Here is a 21,700-nt window from a genome sequence, read left to right on the forward strand (position 1 = left end):
TCTCAAAGGAAAGAAGTGGCTATTCCACGTCTTACACTTCTGGAGAAACTGAGTCTTGATTAAGTATCTTTAAGACAAATACACATACACATCAACCTGTAGGCATTTGTTACTTCAGTGTATCTTAAAGTATAATTAATTTTTAAATTCATACTACTGGTCTAATTTGCAAATCTGGTGGAGAAATACATGTGAGCAAGGTTGATATTCAACAATGACACTAGGCTTCCCTGGTGGCGCAGTGGTTGGGAGTCCGCCTGCCGATGCAGGGGATACGGGTTCGTGCCCCGGTCTGGGAGGATCCCACGTACCGCGGAGCGGCTGGGCCCGTGAGCCATGGCCGCTGAGCCTGCGCGTCCGGAGCCTGTGCTCTGCAACGGGAGAGGCCACAACAGTGAGAGGCCCGCGTACTGCCAAAAAAAAAAAAAAAAAAAAAAAAAAAAAAAAAAAAAAAAAAACAATGACACTAAAACTTTTCATTTTTGTAAAGTTTTAAAAACACATCTAACAAATATAAATACACACAAAAATATTTGATAAGAAGGATGATATCTGATACTCACTCTAAGCCCAGGAAATCCCGGAGGACCGATGCTACCTACAAGTCCCTAAGTAAGAGAAATGTGCAAAATTGGTTAAATATGATTCCAAACTACTAAGGGTATTTTCTAAAGATGAAGACAAAAATTTCTAGGAAAAAATGTATCAAAATTTACCTTCTTTTAGCTAACTTCTGCAACTTCCCTACTCTTATGCATCCTCCTAAGAATTGCAAACCTCTGGTGGCAGCTTATATTCTTTAATATAAGAAAGCATGGCTTCATGCTTTTAGATACTAGGACTACCACCTAGCCTAGGATATAGATTTCTCTGTGTCTCCTATGTATCTATTAAAGGAAGTAAAGCCCATTAATAATCAGCATTATAAACATAATTAGCCTATATGTAGTATGAAAAGACAAGTGGTCAGCATGTCAGGTGAGAAGAACATTTTCAGATGATTTAAAACACTATCAGCTCTTTTGAAGTACATTATTTAAATTCTCTAAATTTCTCATTTATGAAACTGAAACAGTAATATTTGTTTTCATTTTGTAAAGAATTAAAACTGTAATATATATATTATTACAGTTAATAATAAAACTCTAATATATATATATATGAGCATTTGAAAATTTTCTTAAAGCACTATACAAATATAAGAAATTACCAACCTTGTTAAATTATTTGTATGAGATTTAAAATTATCTATATTAATTTTTCCAGTTGATTCATGATGGGTCTTTGTGACAGTCTTAAATTCATCATTAGTCTTTGTGATAATTCCTAATCTACTCCATGTCAGAGTTACATCATTTACAGGGTACAAAGTATAAAAATATACCCTCCCTTTACTTTTGCATTTCAAATTCTGTTTTGAAACAAAGGTACAGTATAAAATATAGAGAATAATAAACCAATAAACTGAAAATATCCAATTTATTCTTGCATTCTAAAGAAGACTCCAAATGCTCTTCCAGAAGTATTATATTTTAAATATAAGCAGCAGACTTCAAAGATAAAATTTTTAAATATTGTTAGGAATCCAACCCTAACAAACTTCATGTATATTTAACTGACAAAACATTAAATAAGACGGCTTCACACTAGGTATGCAAGGACATAAATGGTATTAAAGAAAAAACGTAAATAATGCTTAACTTTATTATACCTGAAATGGGAAGCTCCCTAGAATCATGGGCAAGAATAAGATGGTAAACATTCTACTTAAGACATGATTCAACTTTTTAACAATTTGTTTGGAAATCAGTTCTACTCTTATTTTATTTTCCAAGCCTTATAACAAATACAACTTTTGCTAGATTCACTGAATAAGCTAATACAGTTATAATTAAAAAAAAAATAAAAAAGGAAACTATTTTCAAACACTTTATTTTAAGCATAAATGCTAATAATTTACATAGTCTAAATATAGGAACTATTCCTAATTTATGATCCAAGGATTTAGTAGTTGATTCTAATTCACCTTAAAAATCTTATGAAAAGAATGTGTACATAACATATACTGGGGGATAGCCATTTTTTGAGGGCAAAAAGTAAAGACATTTCTGCCTAGTGTCAAAAAACAGCATTCCATCATCATCCTTTGATAATATAATTAAACTAATTTTAGAATTTTAACTCCCTAATCTGAACATAGATATCTAAACAATCCCCTCAAAAGACTTCTCTATAATATACTGAAAAGTAAGGTAGATCAATGACAGATTTGAGTCCAAAAGAGCCATCACCAAATGCACAATTTTTACATGAGGCTTGTTAGTACCTTGATGTACATGAAAGGCTTTTTCCCCCATGCCCCTCCCCACAAATATACAAGTCAGTATCGTGATTGCATACTTCTAATATTTTAAATAATCAGCCATGTTTAACATGGTCAAAATAATTAATTTTAATGATTATCTCTCAAGACAGAATTTATAACACTTTTGTCTTATTTCCCATGCTGTAAAACCACAAAGTGGAATGTGCTCAGTGGTATCAAAACTCTCTGGCCAAGAGTGCCTGTCAGGAATGTGGTAATGAGAATGGCAAGTACAGTTGCTATGAAGTCTTGAGTGATGTTAGACTGCAAGGGTGGACCATCACAATTTACTCACAGGACTGCCATCAGGACCTGCAGGGCCTCTGTCTCCCAAGTCACCTGGAAAACCCTGGCCCCCCCAAAAAAGAAAGAAATGCTATTAAAGCCAAAATAGATAAAAAATTCATTTTTGCTGTGTTTTCTGATAAGGAACTTAGTAATAGGAAATATTTATTTCCTAACCTATAAATTATAGTTCAACAAAAATGTGTATTTGTTTTACATAACACTTAATTGATTTTAAGTACACTACTTCTATAGTTTATAAAATTATTTTACATGCCACTCAATATATACAGAAAGCTAAGCTGGAGAAAATAGAAATTTGTTATCCATTATGTAAAGAATCACTGAATGAGAGGAAACAGAACCAAGATGTCCAGCTGACCAATCCATTAGTTTTGTGCACTATTTTATGCTGTTCCTATACACACACCACAGAGAATGAAATGACTATTAATATTTAGCATGTGCTTAGCATACTTACCTTGGCTAAAGGCTTTATACACATCATTATATATATACTACTTCATTTCATCTTCACAGTAGGTCAAATCAATGAGTACTAATATCCTCACTTCATAGTTGAGGAAGTTAAAGCACAGAGAGGTTAAGTCACTCGCACCCACTAGTGTTGGGTGGGACTGAGCTTTGAATGCAGGCAGTCTGATTGCAGAGTCAGTGCTCGTTCTACTATGCTATATTAAATACTTTAACTCATCATTCCAAGATACAATACAACATGTAAAAACATCATTTAAGAAAAGGGAAAATGCATATAAATATTGCAAATACAAAATGCAGTGCGATTGAAATATAAGCTTCCCAAAGGTCTATTGAGAATTCTACAGTAAAACTGTGAAGGACAGTAAATTAACACACTTCCTCATTATAAATTCTATTGTAAAATAACTCAATTACTCAGTTACTCTTGCTTTATATACTCAAAGTTTTTCTCGAGAGATTTACCATTGAGTTTATCAACTTCAAATCTCCCTTTTTAAAAAGGCTACTTTACAAAATTCTTTATAATACTTATTATGAACACTTTGACAACACTCAGTTTTAAAAACTTATAAGGCTAACAAAATAAAGTACATTATTAGATTCTTATAATCTTTTACTTAGGCAAGCCAGTATTAAATATTATGTGTTCAAGAGATTGCCAAAAATCACTCGTTCACTAGTATAAACACGAATGGGCTAAGTTGAAAAGATGGTTTAACAATGGAAAAAAAGATATGATGTTTCTAAGACATAGTTAACTCGTACTAGGAGTGGTTTCTCTTATTTTGTAATCAGAGGAAAATGCAAAAACCATCTGTATAGTCAAACATATTGCAGCCATACCCCCTTCAAAGTCAGTTGAAATTCAGGGAGGCATTTTGCTCTCATTGTCCTTGGAAGTCAAATCCTGTTGACCATAAGCTCACAAATCTGCAATACATCATTCCATTCAGTATGAATTATTATGGGTATTTGAAAGTATTTGTGATACACAAGTAATGGAAAAAGTAGAAGAAAAATACTGTAATAAATCTGAAACATAAGAGATGATTGATGTTTTAGATGGATCATAAGTAGGTTTTCCAGAAACCCCAGTGAAATAATAAAGAATGGGGGACATACTGCATGATTCCATTAATGTGAAATGTTCAAAATAGGCAAATCTATGGAGATAGAAAGTAGATTAGTGGTTGTCGAGGCCTGGTGATGTGGTGAAGAATCGAGAGTGACTGCTTACAATAATGGGTTTCTTTCTGAGGTGATGAAAATGTTCTAAAATTAGTGCAATGGCTGTAAAAGTCTATGAATATACTAATAACCACTGAATTGTACACTTTAAAGGGGTGAGTTTTATGGTATGTACATTACATCTTAATAAAGTTTTTCTCAAAAAACAAGGAAACAATTGGTCTGAACAAGGAGTGGGATTGCTGAAAACATCTTTGGGGACTCACTCAGGATTGCCTAGAGAATGTGCTCTTTGGGACCGACAGGCCCCCCGCCCTCATCCAGTGGGAGGAGCTGCTCTCCAGTTCAGCATCCCACAGAACTAGTGATTTCTCCCTGCTAGGAGAAGGGAGAGAACTGTGATTAGTTCTCCACTTATCACAAAGCCTGTATTTTCTACAGCCAGCATAAAAACAACGAAATAAGTACTTACTGATTTCAACTTCCTATTCTTTTGGTAGTCCAATAATACGTATAATAAATATTAGCTGTTCAACTTCACTTTGCCCCCGAAACAATTTAGTTGAACTGAGAAAACACCTACTTTAAAATTTTTTATGTATTATTTCTCCTCTCACTTTACTATGCATTAAGCAGTTCATTTTTAACTCTCTATTCTATATAGAGATATCTTTTTGTTTTAACCCATCTTACATGTTGACCATTGTGTCATCAATATTTGAAATAATTCCTACATTTTCTTGTTTCATGAAATATAGTAAAGTTAATGCCATAAAAAGCATCATTATATTTGGCTACATATTGGACATATATTTTCTTTTGAAGAAAATCATGCCAATGTTTTATATTGTTAAATATGTCACTGCTTGTACCATGTTATTCAGTTGTTATTCCAATTTTGGCAACTATATGCATTTTTTTTTTTTTACTGCAGGTAAAGCTCTGAATTCCTTTAATAAAATAAACCTAAGTATTTGCAACCATTTATCTTCATTGTAAAAAATATGATCTTAAAGGTTGGTTGTGAAATATGGAAGAGTAGTGACAAAACACTCTGCCTTTGAACTTGGAATACAAAAGACACAGTTTCTACAATTTCTTTGTCCACTTGAAAGAATTTGTTGCAAAATGAAATGCTAAATTTTCTCTCATATTTACTTAGTGGAAAATTATAACCCATAATTTAATCAAACTGTGTTCTCTTAGAAATATCCTCCTACTACCAAAGGATATAATGGCCATTTTCCAGGATAATCATCCATAGGAAAGCTTGAGTTTTTGCCCTTTTTGCCCAACTTGCCAATTTCTTGAATGTAATAATCATCTTCTCTGTCATACTGAGTGAAGTAAGTCAGACAGAGAAAGACAAATATCATATGATATCACTTATATGTGAAATCTAAGAAAATGGTACAAATGAACTTATTTACACAACAGAAATCAAGTTACAGATATAGAAAACAAACTATGGTTACCAGTGGAAAGATGGGGGGGATAAACTGGGAAACTGGGACTGACATATACACACTACTATATATAAAACAGATCATTAATAAAGACCTACTGTATAACACAGGGAACTCTACTCAATACTATGTAATGGCCTATATGGGCCATTACATCTAAAAAAGAGTGGATATATGTGTACATATAACTGATTCACTTTGCTATAAACCTGAAACTAATGCAACACTGTATGTTGTGTCAACTATATTTCAATAACAAACAAATAAACAAGTAAATAAATGGCATGCCAGAGTTGCATTGTTACTTCTGTGAACATAATTCTCTTTTTTACATTTTCATTGTTTTGATCAGTTGTAAAATTTTATTTTGTAAAGAATATGACATTTCAGGGATTTCACTTGATCTCTTCAAGTTATGAATAATTTTCTTGCTCATTTCCACTGTTTGATCAATGTAGTGGACAGATTTTGAGGTGACTCCTAATGATTCCTACCTCCTGTTGCCCACATCTTTGTATGATACCCTCCCTTTGTGTGTGATGGGACTATGACTTGCTTCTTCTAACAAATAGAGTAGAGCAAAGGTAATGGGATGCCAATGATGTGATTATGTTATACTATATAAGAGTCCATCTTAGCAGCCTGGAGCTAGAGTCTTCCTGAGTTTGATGAAATAAGCAGTTGTGTTGGAGAGGCCCACACAGCAGGGAACTGTGAATGACCTCTAGAACTGTGGACAGTCCATCTGACCTGAAGTTGGGCAATAGCCAAAAGCCAGCAAAGAGCCAGGGCCTCTTAGTTCTACAGCCTCAAGGAAATGAATTCTTCTCACAACCTGAATGAGCTTGGAAGTGAACTCTTCCCCAGTCAAGCGTCCAGATGATATGCAGCAGCTGACACTTTGACTGCAGAAGACCTAGTTAAGTAGTATCTGGACTGCTGACTGATGAAAACTATGAGATTTATTAATGGGTGTATTTTAAGCTTTTAAGTTTGTGGTATTTGTTATGTAGCAACAGGTAGAAAACTAATATAATTGGTAATTAAATCTACTTTAAATAAAGTCCTATTTGCACAATTTACTATGTAGTAATGCTCAATGTAAGAGTTCTCCCACTGTTTCTAGATTTTAAAAATTTAAGTAAATAATCTTTTTGAAGATTTTCTACTGCTTTTAATTCTCTATTGAAAATTATAATCAATGAATAATCAATATTAGTTAAATAAATTAAAAATTTTATATTTACTTTAACATTTTTACTGTAATCTAATTAAATATCTTTTTAAAACTGCATAATTCTACCATTTCCTATCCATCTAGCTGCCTACATAAACAATTTTTATCATGCTTCATGAATTTTGTTTCTATACCTATGATATACAAAATTTAAGAGTAATATGAATTGTTTAATAATACAAAATGTTTCTCAGTCTCTGGGATTTTCTCAGTCTCAGCTATTGCAAATACTGCACTAGTTCTACTACCTCTGAAGCCAAACACAGAGAACACAAAGAGAAGCAAGAAAATAGAAGGTTTGCATTACTTGAAGCAGTACTTCATTATACAAGAGCCTATTGCATTCATACTAAAAGGAGAATTAGATAAGTAAATTCATCTTTCCTAAACTGAAGTGCTTCTACTGCCTGCTCAGTCCTCATTGCAATCTCAAGCAGTTTCCGTCTCTAATGTTGGCAGTGGTACCAGCTACAAAACGTCATGGTATTCAGATGTGAGGTTATAAGCAAGAGACGTGGAGAAGAATTTCTCTGAGCCTTGAACATTATTAAAATACTTCTGTAGCCAGCCTCAAATATGGACCCTCATGATTCTCACTACCTGGTATTAATGCCCTTGTGTAGTGTCCCCCCATTTTGACTCCTGGCTGGCCTATGTGACTAACAGAATATAGAAGTAACCAAATGTGAATTCTTAGGCTAGGTCATAAAAGGCACTATACCTTTCACTTTGCTCCCATGGACCACTTGCTCTGGTGGAAGCCAACAGCCATGCTGTGAAGACACTCAGGTTGCCATGTGGAGAGTTCCCCATGGGGAGGAAATGAGACTTCCCACCAGCCAGTAAGTGAGCCACCTTAATAGCAGATCAGCCCCAGTCAAGCCTTCAGATGACTGCAGTCCTGCCCAAATCTTGACTGTAACCTCATATTAAACCCTAAGCTAGACCCACCGAAATAAGCCGCTCCCAAATTCCTGACCCACAGAAACTATACGAAATATATATTTATTATTATTGTTTTAAACTGCTAACATGGAGCAACCTGTTACATAGCAATAGGTAACTAATACATAATAACAAGAATGGATGTCTAGGATTACAGGTCATACAATGCCAATGCTAAGTGCTAAATCCTGAGTGACGAGAAAATCAAGTGTTTTTAAAATACATTTTATTTTATTTGTTTGTGATGTACAGGGTCCTCTAAAGTGAAGAGCCCAGATCAAGTTTCTCTCTTGCCTGGGTCTGATGGTACTGTTATCAAACAATAAGAACAAAAGAAGCATTCTAGACTTGGTATGCCTGAATATATATGTGTTGTTAATATTGTAGACTACACACAGATACTATACTTGTTGGTATAGCTAAATATCAGGAAACAGTGGAAAACTTATTGCTTAGGGAGTCTAGTAAAAGAATTATTTTACTACTTCTACAAAGACATTAGAAAAACACTGAATATAAAATAACTAGAGAAACATGAGGACTAAAATAACCATAAAATACTGGTGACTATATTTATGGAATTAAAAAATAAAAGCATTGCAAAATTTTTCTGTTAAAGACTACAACTAACTATGAACACATTTTGCTCTTTCTAAAGAACAAATGTTTAGAAACAATATATTCAATCTAAAGTAGAGATAAATTAAAATTATCATAAAAGACATATATACTAAACAGGCATTAGTGATAAAGTAAACAGGCATTACCAATAAAAACAGAAATTCAACTTTTTCCAAGAAAAAGCAATGAAAACAGAAGACTGCACTAAATTGTCTAGGACTAGACACACTAACATAAAACCCAGAGGTTAATTTTACACATTCTACACATGAATACATACTACTAGAAAATCCTGATATTTTAAAATCCTTCAAAGGGAAACACAATTATTGTAGGTAAAGGCTAGAGTGTAAAGTGCTCTGTGATAACCCAGCCTCTGCCTCTTTCTTTTCCTTATATGTAAGACAATTTGATCCACATTTCAAGGTCTACCATGTCCTAACAGTTGAGACTAATTTTAAACTTAGGTAGTAATTTAATGGGTTTTAGACAAATTCTTGGAGATTTAGCATCAAGTAAGGCTTACTGTTAACCTAGCTATGATCTGGGCCTCAGTTCTTAGGCTCAAGTTCCTGCCTTGCTCTTAAAGACTGGTTACCAGCTTGTACTCTAGTTCTGGGAATTGGACTCTGCCTTTTTCTTGTGTTCAAGAACCAGTTTTGCCACACATTATCCATCAATCATAAGGGCCACGCCTCATTCTTGCCATTTTCCCACACTGAGAATACAAGCCAAGCCAAACCTCACTTCTATATTTGCGCTCACATTTCCACATTCCTGATTTTGATAACCTACGAGACTCTCTTGAGTTTTCCCTTACATTATCCACCCTGAAAATAAATTCCTGCCTGAATTCCCATTTGTTGGTGTCATACCTCTATGAAATCATGCTCTTCCTGGACTTCCCCAAAGTTACCAACTATAGTTCATTGGGCATCCCTCTTCTCAGTAACTGACCCGACCTTGAAGATGGGTTTAATTCAAAGTCCTGGTCTCTTCATACATCTTGTCAAGCTATAGTTAGCCAAACATAGTTACTACAGATCACCCCAGTAAAGCAGAATCCAGAAAATACATTTTTCCTGAAAGAGGCAGAATCACTAAAAAATTAATGACAATATTTTGTAATGCTCTAGCAACAGTAGTTCTTTCTTCATGAATTAACTTCAAACTTTTCCTGGGACAAAGAAAACACTGTCTCCAAATTCTCCATAAAATGTATGTATTTGAAACATGGCTGTGCAATACGTATTTAAGATTGTTTTGGGCTAAAGATAGAACTAATAACAGATGTCTAACAGCAGGATTTTATATTCTGAAATTGTAACACTGGAGTTAGAAGCCAAAATACAGTTTACTTTAAATAGACTCTTCTAACAGAAAGCTGTAAGAGAAAAGGAGACACTCCTTTCTATAGTTGGAAAAGTAAACATCTCTGAAGTCCCGGTGCCTTAAGGGTGTTATTTTGTCCACTATTCTAAGGCTGCGATACTTTGATACTCATAGGAAGAAAACTGAGTACTCTTTTGCTCTTTGTCAAACTTCAAATATAATATGATTTGATTATTTATAATCTATTATTATCAGATCTGAAAAAGTCCTTAGAAAACCTTTGTATTTTGACAACAGTTTTCTAGGTACTGTTGAGAGTCAATCCAAATCTCCAATATTACGTTACCTTCAATCCTGGAAAAATCAGTTCTGGCATAGATATTTTAGGTCGTGGAGCTACATAAATTTGCTTCAACTTCCTACAAGAGACTACTGATTAAATCAATCTGGGAGCCCTGTAAAATGCTTTTTTAATAGCAGCTATAGAATTTCCTGACTGCACACTACAGAATGAAGTTTGGAAACTTTGCACTAAAAAGAGAGCTACTTGGAATTAGTAATATATATAAAACATGAAGTTAACAAATACATATATATCCTCTTTCCCTGTGTCTCCCATTTTTTTAAACAGAATTCTTCTTTTCTATTATAAATCAGCGGATGTTGTTTTGTTTTTTTTTTGCAGTACGCGGGCCTCTCACTGTTGTGGCCTCTCCCGTTGCGGAGCACAGGCTCCGGACGCGCAGGCTCAGCGGCCATGGCCCACGGGCCCAGCCGCTCCGCGGCATGTGGGATCCTCCCGGACCGGGGCTCGAACCCGTGTCCCCTGCACCGGCAGGCGGACTCTCAACCACTGCGCCACCAGGGAAGCCCAGCGGATGGTTTTATGCTTTTAAATAATTTGGTTCATATCATATGCTCCAAGAAGCTTCTCAAAGACAGTAAAACATGGAAAATAGAACAGGAGTTCTTTGGTGTTTTAAAAAGAGTCCTGACCAATAAAGATTGTCTACTACCTTGTTTTTAAGATCTCTAATATTAACTGACAACAAGGATTTTGATCCAATTGTGACATTATAGGGAGCATAGGAGGGAAGAAGAGGAAGAGGTAAGAACTATAGTATCTCAATATCAAAAAGCATGAGTACAAACACTGACTAATATGTAACTGATTACATAAGGCATTTAAAAATAATTGTGGTTAGTAAGTACCTAATACTAAGATCCTAAAATCAAAAATAGTTTACAAGGAAGAAAACCACTTCTCAAATGTCAACAACCCAAGACTAAGGAACAAATGAATTTGTTAATAAAACAACTTTTACATAGTCTGATCCTAAAATATACCAAATTCCTAACAAAACCAGTTTTTTACTTTTCCTGGTTGAAAAAGCAAAAACACATTATGTGACAAATATTAACTCTATCTGAAAACTCTGAATAAATACAATGTTTTATTTGAGGGAAGAAAGAGTTTTCTGGGAAGATTTAAAATGAAATAACTTAACACAAACATTAATGTAAAAAATACCAGTACAAGGCTAAATAATAAATAACTCAAACAACCAAAATAATGTTATTTTAAAATGTATCCATTTTCAATAGCATTCACATAATGTTTATACTGTCTAGGAGAGGATATCTCTTACCTGTAAGTCTATAATTTCATTAAAACAATACAGACATCACTAAGGAAGCTGGCTCACAACAACTTAATTCCATGCTTAGTGTTTACTCAGGGAAATAAGTGATTCTTTGGCAACCAGTATGAGCAAATAATTTATAGCAACGTCTTCCCAAACTTAAGTTTAGCAATATTACTAACAATTTTGGACAGGACTTTGACTACTCCCCTATATATTTCTATGCTGCACAGGTATATGATGTCATGTCAATCCATATACACTTTCATATTTTTGTAAACTATTCACACCAAACATAGAGCTTTAGTACTCAGGTTAGAAACCAATACAGTAATCCAAAAAAGCTTATATTTATAGTGACCTAAACTTGGATTTTGAAGTTTTCTATGCCTACTACCTTCACTATTTTGACTATCAGAGTGTTTCATATTTTATAATACAGAAAGTGAAGTAATTTATTTTACCAGTTTCTGGCTTTAATTTCAGAGACTCTAAAAATATAAGTGTAATATGTTACATAAAATTTAAGGAGTTATCTAAAAGGAGTTACTATTATTCTACAAATTACATGTTACAATAATTATTTTAAACTGAATCATGTCCAACAGGCACAGGAAAAGATGCTCAATATGGCTAATTATTAGAGATATGCAAATCAAAACTACAATGATGTATCACCTCACACCAGTCAGAATGGCCATCATCAAAAAGTCTACAAACAATAAACACTGGAGAGGGTATGGAGAAAAGAGAACCTTCCTACACTGTTGATGGGAGTGTAAATTGGTGCCGCCACTATGGATAACAGTATGGAGGTTCCTTAAAGAGTAAAAATACAGTTATCATATGATCCAGCAATCCCATTCCTGGGCATGTATCCAGAAAAGATGAAAACTGTAGTTTGAAAAGGTCATGTACCCCAATGTTCATAGCAGCTCTATTTACAGTAGCCAAAATATGGAAGTAACCTGTGTCCATTGACAGAGGAATGGATAGAGAAGATGTGGTGTGTATATATATATACACACATATATTCCATTTTATATGGAATATATTAATATACATATTAATTATATATTATGGAATATTACTTAGCCATAAAAATGAATGAAATAATGTCATTTGCAGCAATATGGATAGATATAGAGATTATCATATGAAGTGAAGTAATCAAAGACAAATATATGATATCACTTATATGTGGAATCTAAAAAAGTGATACAAATGAACTTATTTCCAAAACAGAAACAGACTCACAGACATAGAAAACAAACTTATGGTTACCAAAGGGGAAAGGGGGAGAAGGGAGGGATAAATTAGGAATTCGGGATTAACAGATAAACACTACTATATATAAAATAGATAAACAACAAGGACTTACTGTATAGGCTAGGGAACTATAGTGAATATCTTATAATAACCTATAATGGAAAAGAATCTGAAAAAGCATACATGTATAACTGAATCACTTTGCTGTACACCTGAAACTAACACAACATTGTAAATCAACTATACTTCAATTTTTAAAAAACTGAACATATGCTATGCTCAAAGGCTGAATAATTGTATCTACCTAAAATTTGAGGAAACAAGCTCATTTACAATGTAAGACTAATCAAATTAATTAAAGGGGAGTGGTGATTATAATAAAGTACATCTTATTCTAAGGACAGTAAATGAAATAACATGGATGGGCTCCACATAGCTGTACCTTAATGAAGCACCAACCTACACTTCTAAATAGCTATGAAACCAGCAGAAGATTGGACGTAACAGTCTTTGACATATGCTTAACCAAAAATTTCTTAAATATGGGTCCTTTTTAGATTTCAGCATTTCCAGGTTTCTGTATTTTCTTTCACATGTATGGTTTCTGTCAGCTCTTTATGTTGGCCTGGATCATTTAATTCTGCTTCTGTATATGAATATCTACTTCATATATAACAACAAATAGTATACATAATTTAATAAATGACCAAGAGAAAATGGCCATATTTGTATTCACACACCTAATATCTTTCCACATCAAAGAGAGTAGAAATGTTATCAAAAGATATTTTCCTTTTACTATTATTAAAACAGTAATAAGTGACCATTCTTCTCATGGAATTTGAATCATCTAAATTGAAATATAAGTGTCTTATTCCACATAATATCCCATACTAATATGTTTGCCTTTACTTAATGTCAAAGATATCTGAAGATGATTTTACTTATAATAAACAGAACATGGTGGAGCATTTATGCATAGGATAATATTCTGGAACAGTCTCTGAGGTCATAATTTGACTTGGCATAATTTGACTTGTGGTTGTAACTGTATCTTATTCTAAGTACAGTGATTTCCTCATAAACATGGTCAAATCATTTTGTGGTAAAAAGAAGAGAAAGTACATATAGTATACATGACACAGTACAGCGCTAGACAGATTTTTTATAATAAACACTATTTAGGAAATATGGAATGCATGTGTTTTTCAAATATAATTTTTCTAAGATCTAAATCTATTACAAAGGTATATATCTTTAAAGAAATAAAACTTTACAATTTTTTTTAACATAAAGAACAGTGTACTCGGGAGCCGGAGGAAGATGGCGGAAGAGTAAGAGGCGGAGATCACCTTCCTCCCCACAGATACATCAGAAATTCATCTACACGTGGAACAACTCCAACAGAACACCTACTGAACGCTGACAGAAGACCTCAGACCCCCCAAAAGGCAAGAAACTCCCCACATACCTGGGTAGGTCAAAAGAAAAAAAGAATAAACAGAGACAATAGGATATGGACGGGACCTGCACCAGTGGGAGGGAGCCGTGAAGGAGGGAAGGTTTCTACACACTACAAGCCCCTTCGAGGGCGGAGACTGCAGGTGGCGGAGGGGGAAAGCTTCGGAGTAGCGGAGGAGAGCACAGCAACAGGGGTGTGGAGGGCAAAGCGGAGAGATTTTGGCACAGAGGATCGGTGCCCTCAGGCACACACCAGCCCGAGAGACTTGTCTGCTCGGCCGCCAGGGCGGGCGGGGCTGGGAGCTGAGGCTCGGGTATCGGCTTTCAGTCGGAGCGCAGGGAGAGGTCTGGGGCTGGCGGCAGGAAGAGACCCTGAAGGGGTTAGTGCTAGCCCGGAGGGAGTCCGGGGAAAGGGTCTGGAGCTACCGGAGAGGCAAGAGACTTTTTTCCCTTTTGTTGCCTGGTGCGCGAGGAGAGGGCATTCCCCTCCCTCCCCTCTGCCTGAGTGAGCCAGAGCCCCCGAATCAGCGGCTCCTTTAAACCCGTCCTGTCTGAGCGAAGAACGGACGCCCTCCGGCGACCTACGCGCAGAGGCGGGGCCAGGTCCAAGGCTGAGACCCGGGAGCTGTGAGAGCAGAGACAGGGAAATCTCTCTGTGCAGCCTCCGAGGCAGCGGATTAAAGCTCCACGGTCCATTTGATGTGCCCTGCGTCTGTGGAGTGCATGAATGGACAGCGAATCATCCCAAATTGAGGAAGTGGACCTTGAGGACAAGATTTAAGACTTTCCCCCCCTTTTTTTTCCTCTTTTTACAACGAATTATCTCAAATTAAGGAGGTGGACTTAGCAAGATTTCAGACTTTTCGCCCTTTTCCTCTTTTTACAACGAATTATCCCAAATCGAGGAGGTGGACTTGGAGAGCAAGATTTTTGATTTTTCCCCCTGCTCTCTTTTTGTGAATGTGTATGTGTAATCTTCTGTGTAAGATTCTCTCTGTATAGCTTTGCTTCCACCATATGTCCCAGGGTTCTTTCGGTCCGTGTTTTTTTTCAATAATTACTTTTTAATTTTAATAACGCTACTATATTGCATACTTTATTCTATTTTATTTTACCTGCTCTTTCTTTTTTTCCTCCCTTCCCTTCCTCCCTCCTCCCTCTGCTCCTCCTTTCCTTCTTTCTTTTTCTTTCCTCCATCCCTCCCTCCCTCCCACCCTTCTTCTTTCCACTTTCTTTTTCTTTCCTTCCTCCCTCCCTCCTGTCTTTCTTTCTTTCTTTCCTTCCTCCCTCCCTCCCTCTCTTCTTCCATTCACTCTTCCTTTTGCTTTCATTCCTCCCTCCCTCCCTCCTTTCTTGCCTTTCTTTCCATCCTTCCTCCCTCCCTCCTTTCTTTCTTTCTTCCTTCCTTCCTTACTTCCCTTCTTCCTTTCTTTCAATCTCTCTTTCTTTCTTCTACTAATTATTTCTTTCTACTTTTTCTCACTGTTATTCTGAGCCGGGTGGATGAAAGGCTCTTGGTGCTGCAGCCAGGAGTTAGTGCTGTGCCTCTGAAGTGGGAGAGCCAACTTCAGGACACGGGTCCACAAGAGACCTCCCAGCTCCACATAATATCAAGCAGCGAAAATCTCCCAGGGATCTCCATCTCAACACCAGCACCCAGCTTCAGTCAACGACCAGCAAGCTACAGTGCTGGTCACCCTATGCCAAGCAACTAGCAAGGCAGGAACACAACCCCACCCATTAGCAGAGAGGATACCTAAAAACATAATAAGGCCACAGGCACCCCAAAACACACCACCAGACGTGGACCTGTCCACCAGAAAGACAAGATCGAGCTTCAACCACCAGAACACAGGCATTAGTCCCCCCCACCAGGAAGCCTACACAACCTACTGAAACAACCTTAGCCACGGGGGACAGACACCAAAAACAACGGGAACTACGAATCTGCAGCCTGCAAAAAGGAGACCCCAAACACAGTAACATAAGCAAAATGAGAAAGCAGAAAAACACACAGCAGGTGAAGGAGCAAGATAAAAACCTACCAGACCTAACAAATGAAGAGGTAATAGGCAGTCTACCTGAAAAAGAATTCAGAATAATGATAGTAAAGCTGATCCAAGATTCTATCTCCCAGATCCAAAATCTTGGAAATAGAATAGACAATATGCAAGAAACAGTTAACAAGGACCTAGAAGAACTAAAGATGAATCAAGCATCGATTAAAAACACAATAAATGAAATGAAAAATACTCTAGATGGGATCAATAGCAGAATAACTGAGGCAGAAGAACGGATAAGTGAGGTGGAAGATAAAATAGTGGAAATAACTGATGCAGAGAAAAATAAAGAAAAAAGAATGAAAAGAACAGAGGACAGTCTCAGAGACCTCTGGGACAACATTAAACGCACCAACATTCGAATTATAGGGGTTCCAGAAGAAGAAGAGAAAAAGAAAGGGACTGAGAAAATATTTGAAGAGATTATAGTTGAAAACTTCCCTAATATGGGAAAGGAAATAGTTAATCAAGTCCAGGAGGCACAGAGAGTCCCATACAGAATAAATCCAAGAAGAAATACGCCAAGACACATATTAATCAAACTGTCAAAAATTAAACACAAAGAAATCATATTAAAAGCAGCAAGGGAAAAACAACAAATAACACACAAGGGAATCCCCATCAGGTTAACAGCTGATCTCTCAGCAGAAACTCTACAAGCCAGAAGGGAGTGGCAGGACATAATTAAAGTGATGAAGGAGAGAAACCTGCAACCAAGATTACTCTACCCAGCAAGGATCTCATTCAGATTTGATGGAGAAATTAAAACCTTTACAGACAAGCAAAAGCTGAGAGAGTTCAGCACCACCAAACCAGCTTTACAACAAATGCTAAAGGAACTTCTCTAGGCAAGAAACACAACAGAAGGACTATACCTACAATAACGAACCCAAAGCCATTAAGGAAATGGGAATAGGAACATACATATCAATAATTACCTTAAATGTAAATGGACTAAATGCTCCCACCAAAAGACACAGAGTGGCTGAATGGATACAAAAACAAGACCCATATATATGCTGTCTACAAGAGACCCACTTCAGACCTAGAGACACATACAGATTGAAAGTAAGGGGATGGAAAAAGATATTCCTTGCAAATGGAAATCAAAAGAAAGCTGGAGTAGCAATTCTTATATCAGACAAAATAGACTTTAAAATAAAGACTATTAGAAGAGACAAAGAAGGACACTACATAACGATAAAGGGATCGATCCAAGAAGAAGATATAACAATTGTAAATATTTATGCACCCAACATAGGAGCACCTCAATACATAAGGCAAATACTAACAGCCATAAAAGGGGAAATCGACAGTAACACAATCATAGTAGGGGACTTTAACACCCCACTTTCACCAATGGACAGATCATCCAAAATGAAAATAAATAAGGAAACACAAGCTTTAAATGATACATTAAACAAGATGGACTTAATTGATATTTATAGGACATTCCACCCAAAAACAACAGAATACACATTTTTCTCAAGTGCTCATGGAGCATTCTCCAGGATAGATCATATCTTGGGTCACAAATCAAGCCTTGGTAAATTTAAGAAAATTGAAATTGTATCAAGTATCTTTTCCGACCACAATGCTATGAGACTAGACATCAATTACAGGAAAAGATCTGTAAAAAATACAAACACATGGAGGCTAAACAATACACTACTCAATAATGAAGTGATCACTGAAGAAATCAAAGAGGAAATTAAGAAATACTTAGAAACAAATGACAATGGAGACACGACGACCCAAAACCTATGGGACGCAGCAAAAGCAGTTCTAAGGGGGAAGTTTATAGCAATACAATCCCACCTTAAGAAACAGGAAACATTTCGAGTAAACAACCTGACCCTGCACCTAAAGCAATTAGAGAAAGAAGAACAAAAAACCCCCAAAGTTAGCAGAAGGAAAGAAATCATAAAAATCAGATCAGAAATAAATGAAAAAGAAATGAAGGAAACGATAGCAAAGATCAACCAAACTAAAAGCTGGTTCTTTGAGAAGATAAACAAAATTGACAAACCATTAGCCAGACTCATCAAGAAAAGAAGGGAGAAGACTCAAATCAGTAGAATTAGAAATGAAAAAGGAGAAGTAACAACTGACACTGCAGAAATACAAAAGATCATGAGAGATTACTATAAGCAACTCTATGCCAATAAAATGGACAACCTGGAAGAAATGGACAAATTCTTAGAAATGCACAACCTACCAAGACTGACTCAGGAAGAAATAGAAAATATGAATAGACCAATCACAAGCACTGAAATTGAAACTGTGATTAAAAATCTTCCATCAAACAAAAGCCCAGGACCAGATGGCTTCACAGGCGAATTCTATCAAACATTTAGAGAAGAGCTAACACCCATCCTTCTCAAACTCTTCCAAACAATATCAGAGGAAGGAACACTCCCAAACTCATTCTACGAGGCCACCATCACCTTGATACCAAAACCAGGCAAGGAGGTCACAAAGAAAGAAAACTACAGGCCAATATCACTGATGAACATAGATGCAAAAATCCTCAACAAAATACTAGCAAACAGAAACCAACAGCACATTAAAAGGATCATACACCATGATCAAGTGGGGTTTATTCCAGGAATGCAAGGATTCTTCAATATACGCAAATCAATCAATGTGATACACCATATTAACAAGTTGAAGGAGAAAAACCATATGATCATCTCAATAGATGCAGAGAAAGCTTTCGACAAAATTCAACACCCATTTATGATAAAAACCCTGCAGAAAGTAGGCATAGAGGGAACTTTCCTCAACATAATAAAGGCCATATATGACAAACCCACAGCCAACATTGTCCTCAATGGTGAAAAACTGAAACCATTTCCACTAAGATCAGGAACAAGACAAGGCTGCCCACTCTCACCACTCTTATTCAACATAGTTTTGGAAGTTTTAGCCACAGCAATCAGAGAAGAAAAGGAAATAAAAGGAATCCAAATTGGAAAAGAAGAAGTAAAGCTGTCACTGTTTGCAGATGACATGATACTATACATAGAGAATCCTAAAGATGCTACCGAAAAACTACTAGAGCTAATCAATGAATTTGGTAAAGTAGCAGGATACAAAATTAATGCACAGAAATCTCTGGCATTCCTGTACACTAATGATGAAAAATCTGAAAATGAAATCAAGAAAACACTCCCATTTACCATTGCAACAAAAAGAATAAAATATCTAGGAATAAACCTCCCTAAGGAGACAAAAGACCTGTATGCAGAAAATTATAAGACACTGATGAAAGAAATTAAAGATGATATAAATAGATGGAGAGATATACCATGCTCCTGGATTGGAAGAATCAATATTGTGAAAATGACTCTACTACCCAAAGCAATCTACAGATTCAATGCAATCCCTATCAAACTACCACTGGCATTTTTCACAGAAGTAGAACAAAAAATTTCAAAATTTGTTTGGAAAAACAAAAGACCCCGAATAGCCAAAGCAATCTTGAGAACGAAAAACGGAGCTGGAGGAATCAGGCTCCCTGACTTCAGACTATACTACAAAGCTACAGTAATTAAGACAGTGTGGTACTGGCATAAAAACAGAAAGATAGATCAGTGGATCAGGATAGAAAGCCCAGAGATAAACCCACGCACATATGGCCAACTTATCTTTGATAAAGGAGGCAGGAATGTACAGTGGAGAAAGGACAGCCTCTTCAGTAAGTGGTGCTGGGAAAACTGGACAGGGACATGTAAAAGTATGAGATTAGATCACTCCCTAACACCATACACAAAAATAAGCTCAAAATGGATTAAAGACCTAAATGTAAGGCCAGAAACTATCAAACTCTTAGAGGAAAACATAGGTAGAACACTCTATGACATAAATCACAGCAAGATCCTTTTGGACCCACCTCCTAGAGAAATGGAAATAAAAACAAAGATAAACAAATGGGACCTAATGAAACTTCAAAGCTTTTGCACAGCAAAGGAAACCATAAACAAGACCAAAAGACAACCCTCAGAATGGGAGAAAATATTTGCAAATGAAGCAACTGACAAAGGATTAATCTCCAAAATTTATAAACAGCTCATGCAGCTCAATAGCAAAAAAACAAACAACCCAATCCAAAAATGGGCAGAAGACTTAAATAGGCATTTCTCCAAAGAAGATATACAGACTGCCAACAAACACATGAAAGAATGCTCAACATCATTAATCATTAGAGAAATGCAAATCAAAACTACAATGAGATATCATCTCACACCAGTCAGAATGGCCATCATCAAGAAATCTAGAAACAATAAATGCTGGAGAGGGTGTGGAGAAAAGGGAACACTCTTGCACTGCTGGTGGGAATGTGAATTGGTACAGCCACTATGGAGAACAGTATGGAGGTTCCTTAAAAAACTAAAAATAGAACTACCATATGACCCAGCAATCCCACTACTAGGCATATACCCTGAGAAAACCATAATTCAAAAAGAGACATGTACCAAAATGTTCATTGCAGCTCTATTCACAATAGCCCGGAGCTGGAAACAACCTAAGTGTCCATCATCGGATGAATGGATAAAGAAGATGTGGCACATATATACAATGGAATATTATTCAGCCATAAAAAGAAACGAAACTGAGCTATTTGTAATGAGGTGGATAGACCTAGAGTCTGTCATACAGAGTGAAGTAAGTCAGAAAGAGAAAGACAAATACCGTATGCTAACACATATATATGGAATTCAAAAAAAAAAAAAATGTCATGAAGAACCTAGGGGTAAAATGGGAATAAAGACACAGACCTACTTGAGAATGGACTTGAGGATATGGGGAAGGGGAAGGGTAAGCTGTGACAAAGGGAAAGAGAGGCATGGACATATATACACTACCAAACGTAAGGTAGATAGATAGTGGGAAGCAGCCGCAGAGCACAGGGAGATCAGCTCGGTGCTTTGTGACCGCCTGGAGGGGTGGGATGGGGAGGGTGGGAGGGAGGGAGATGCATGAGGGAGGGGATGTGGGAACAGATGTATATGTATGACTGATTCACTTTGTTATAAAGCAGAAACTAAAAAAAAAAAAAAAAAAAAGAACAGTGTACTCAAAAAAAAAAAGAACCCAGGGCTTCCCTAGTGGCACAGTGGTTGAGAGTCCGCCTGCCGATGCAGGGGACATGGGTTCGTGCCCCAGTTCGGGAAGATCCCACATGCCACGGAGCGGCTGGGCCCGTGAGCCATTGCTGCTGAGCCTGTGCGTCCGGAGCCAGTGCTCCGCAACGAGAGAGGCCACAACAGTGAGAGGCCCGCGTACTGCAAAAAAAAAAAAAAAAAAAAAAAAAAGAACCCAGT

At 36.4% G+C, this 21,700-nt stretch overlaps 1 protein-coding gene across 1 annotated transcript in view; it reads right to left on the reverse strand.

Annotated features, from left to right (window-relative positions):
• The window catches only part of COL24A1 (collagen type XXIV alpha 1 chain), a gene marked incomplete at both ends in the record, with an annotated part of 398,140 nt that overhangs the window by 285,664 nt on the left and 90,776 nt on the right, over window positions 1-21,700 (reverse strand). The window contains 2 exons of the mRNA XM_079698762.1: window positions 564-608; window positions 2,661-2,714. Coding sequence (XP_079554888.1) covers window positions 564-608; window positions 2,661-2,714 — 99 coding nt within the window. The remainder of the gene's footprint in view (window positions 1-563; window positions 609-2,660; window positions 2,715-21,700) is intronic.

This window comes from Hyperoodon ampullatus, assembly GCF_949752795.1.
Source record: "Hyperoodon ampullatus genome assembly, chromosome: 2".
NCBI lineage: Eukaryota > Metazoa > Chordata > Mammalia > Artiodactyla > Ziphiidae > Hyperoodon > Hyperoodon ampullatus.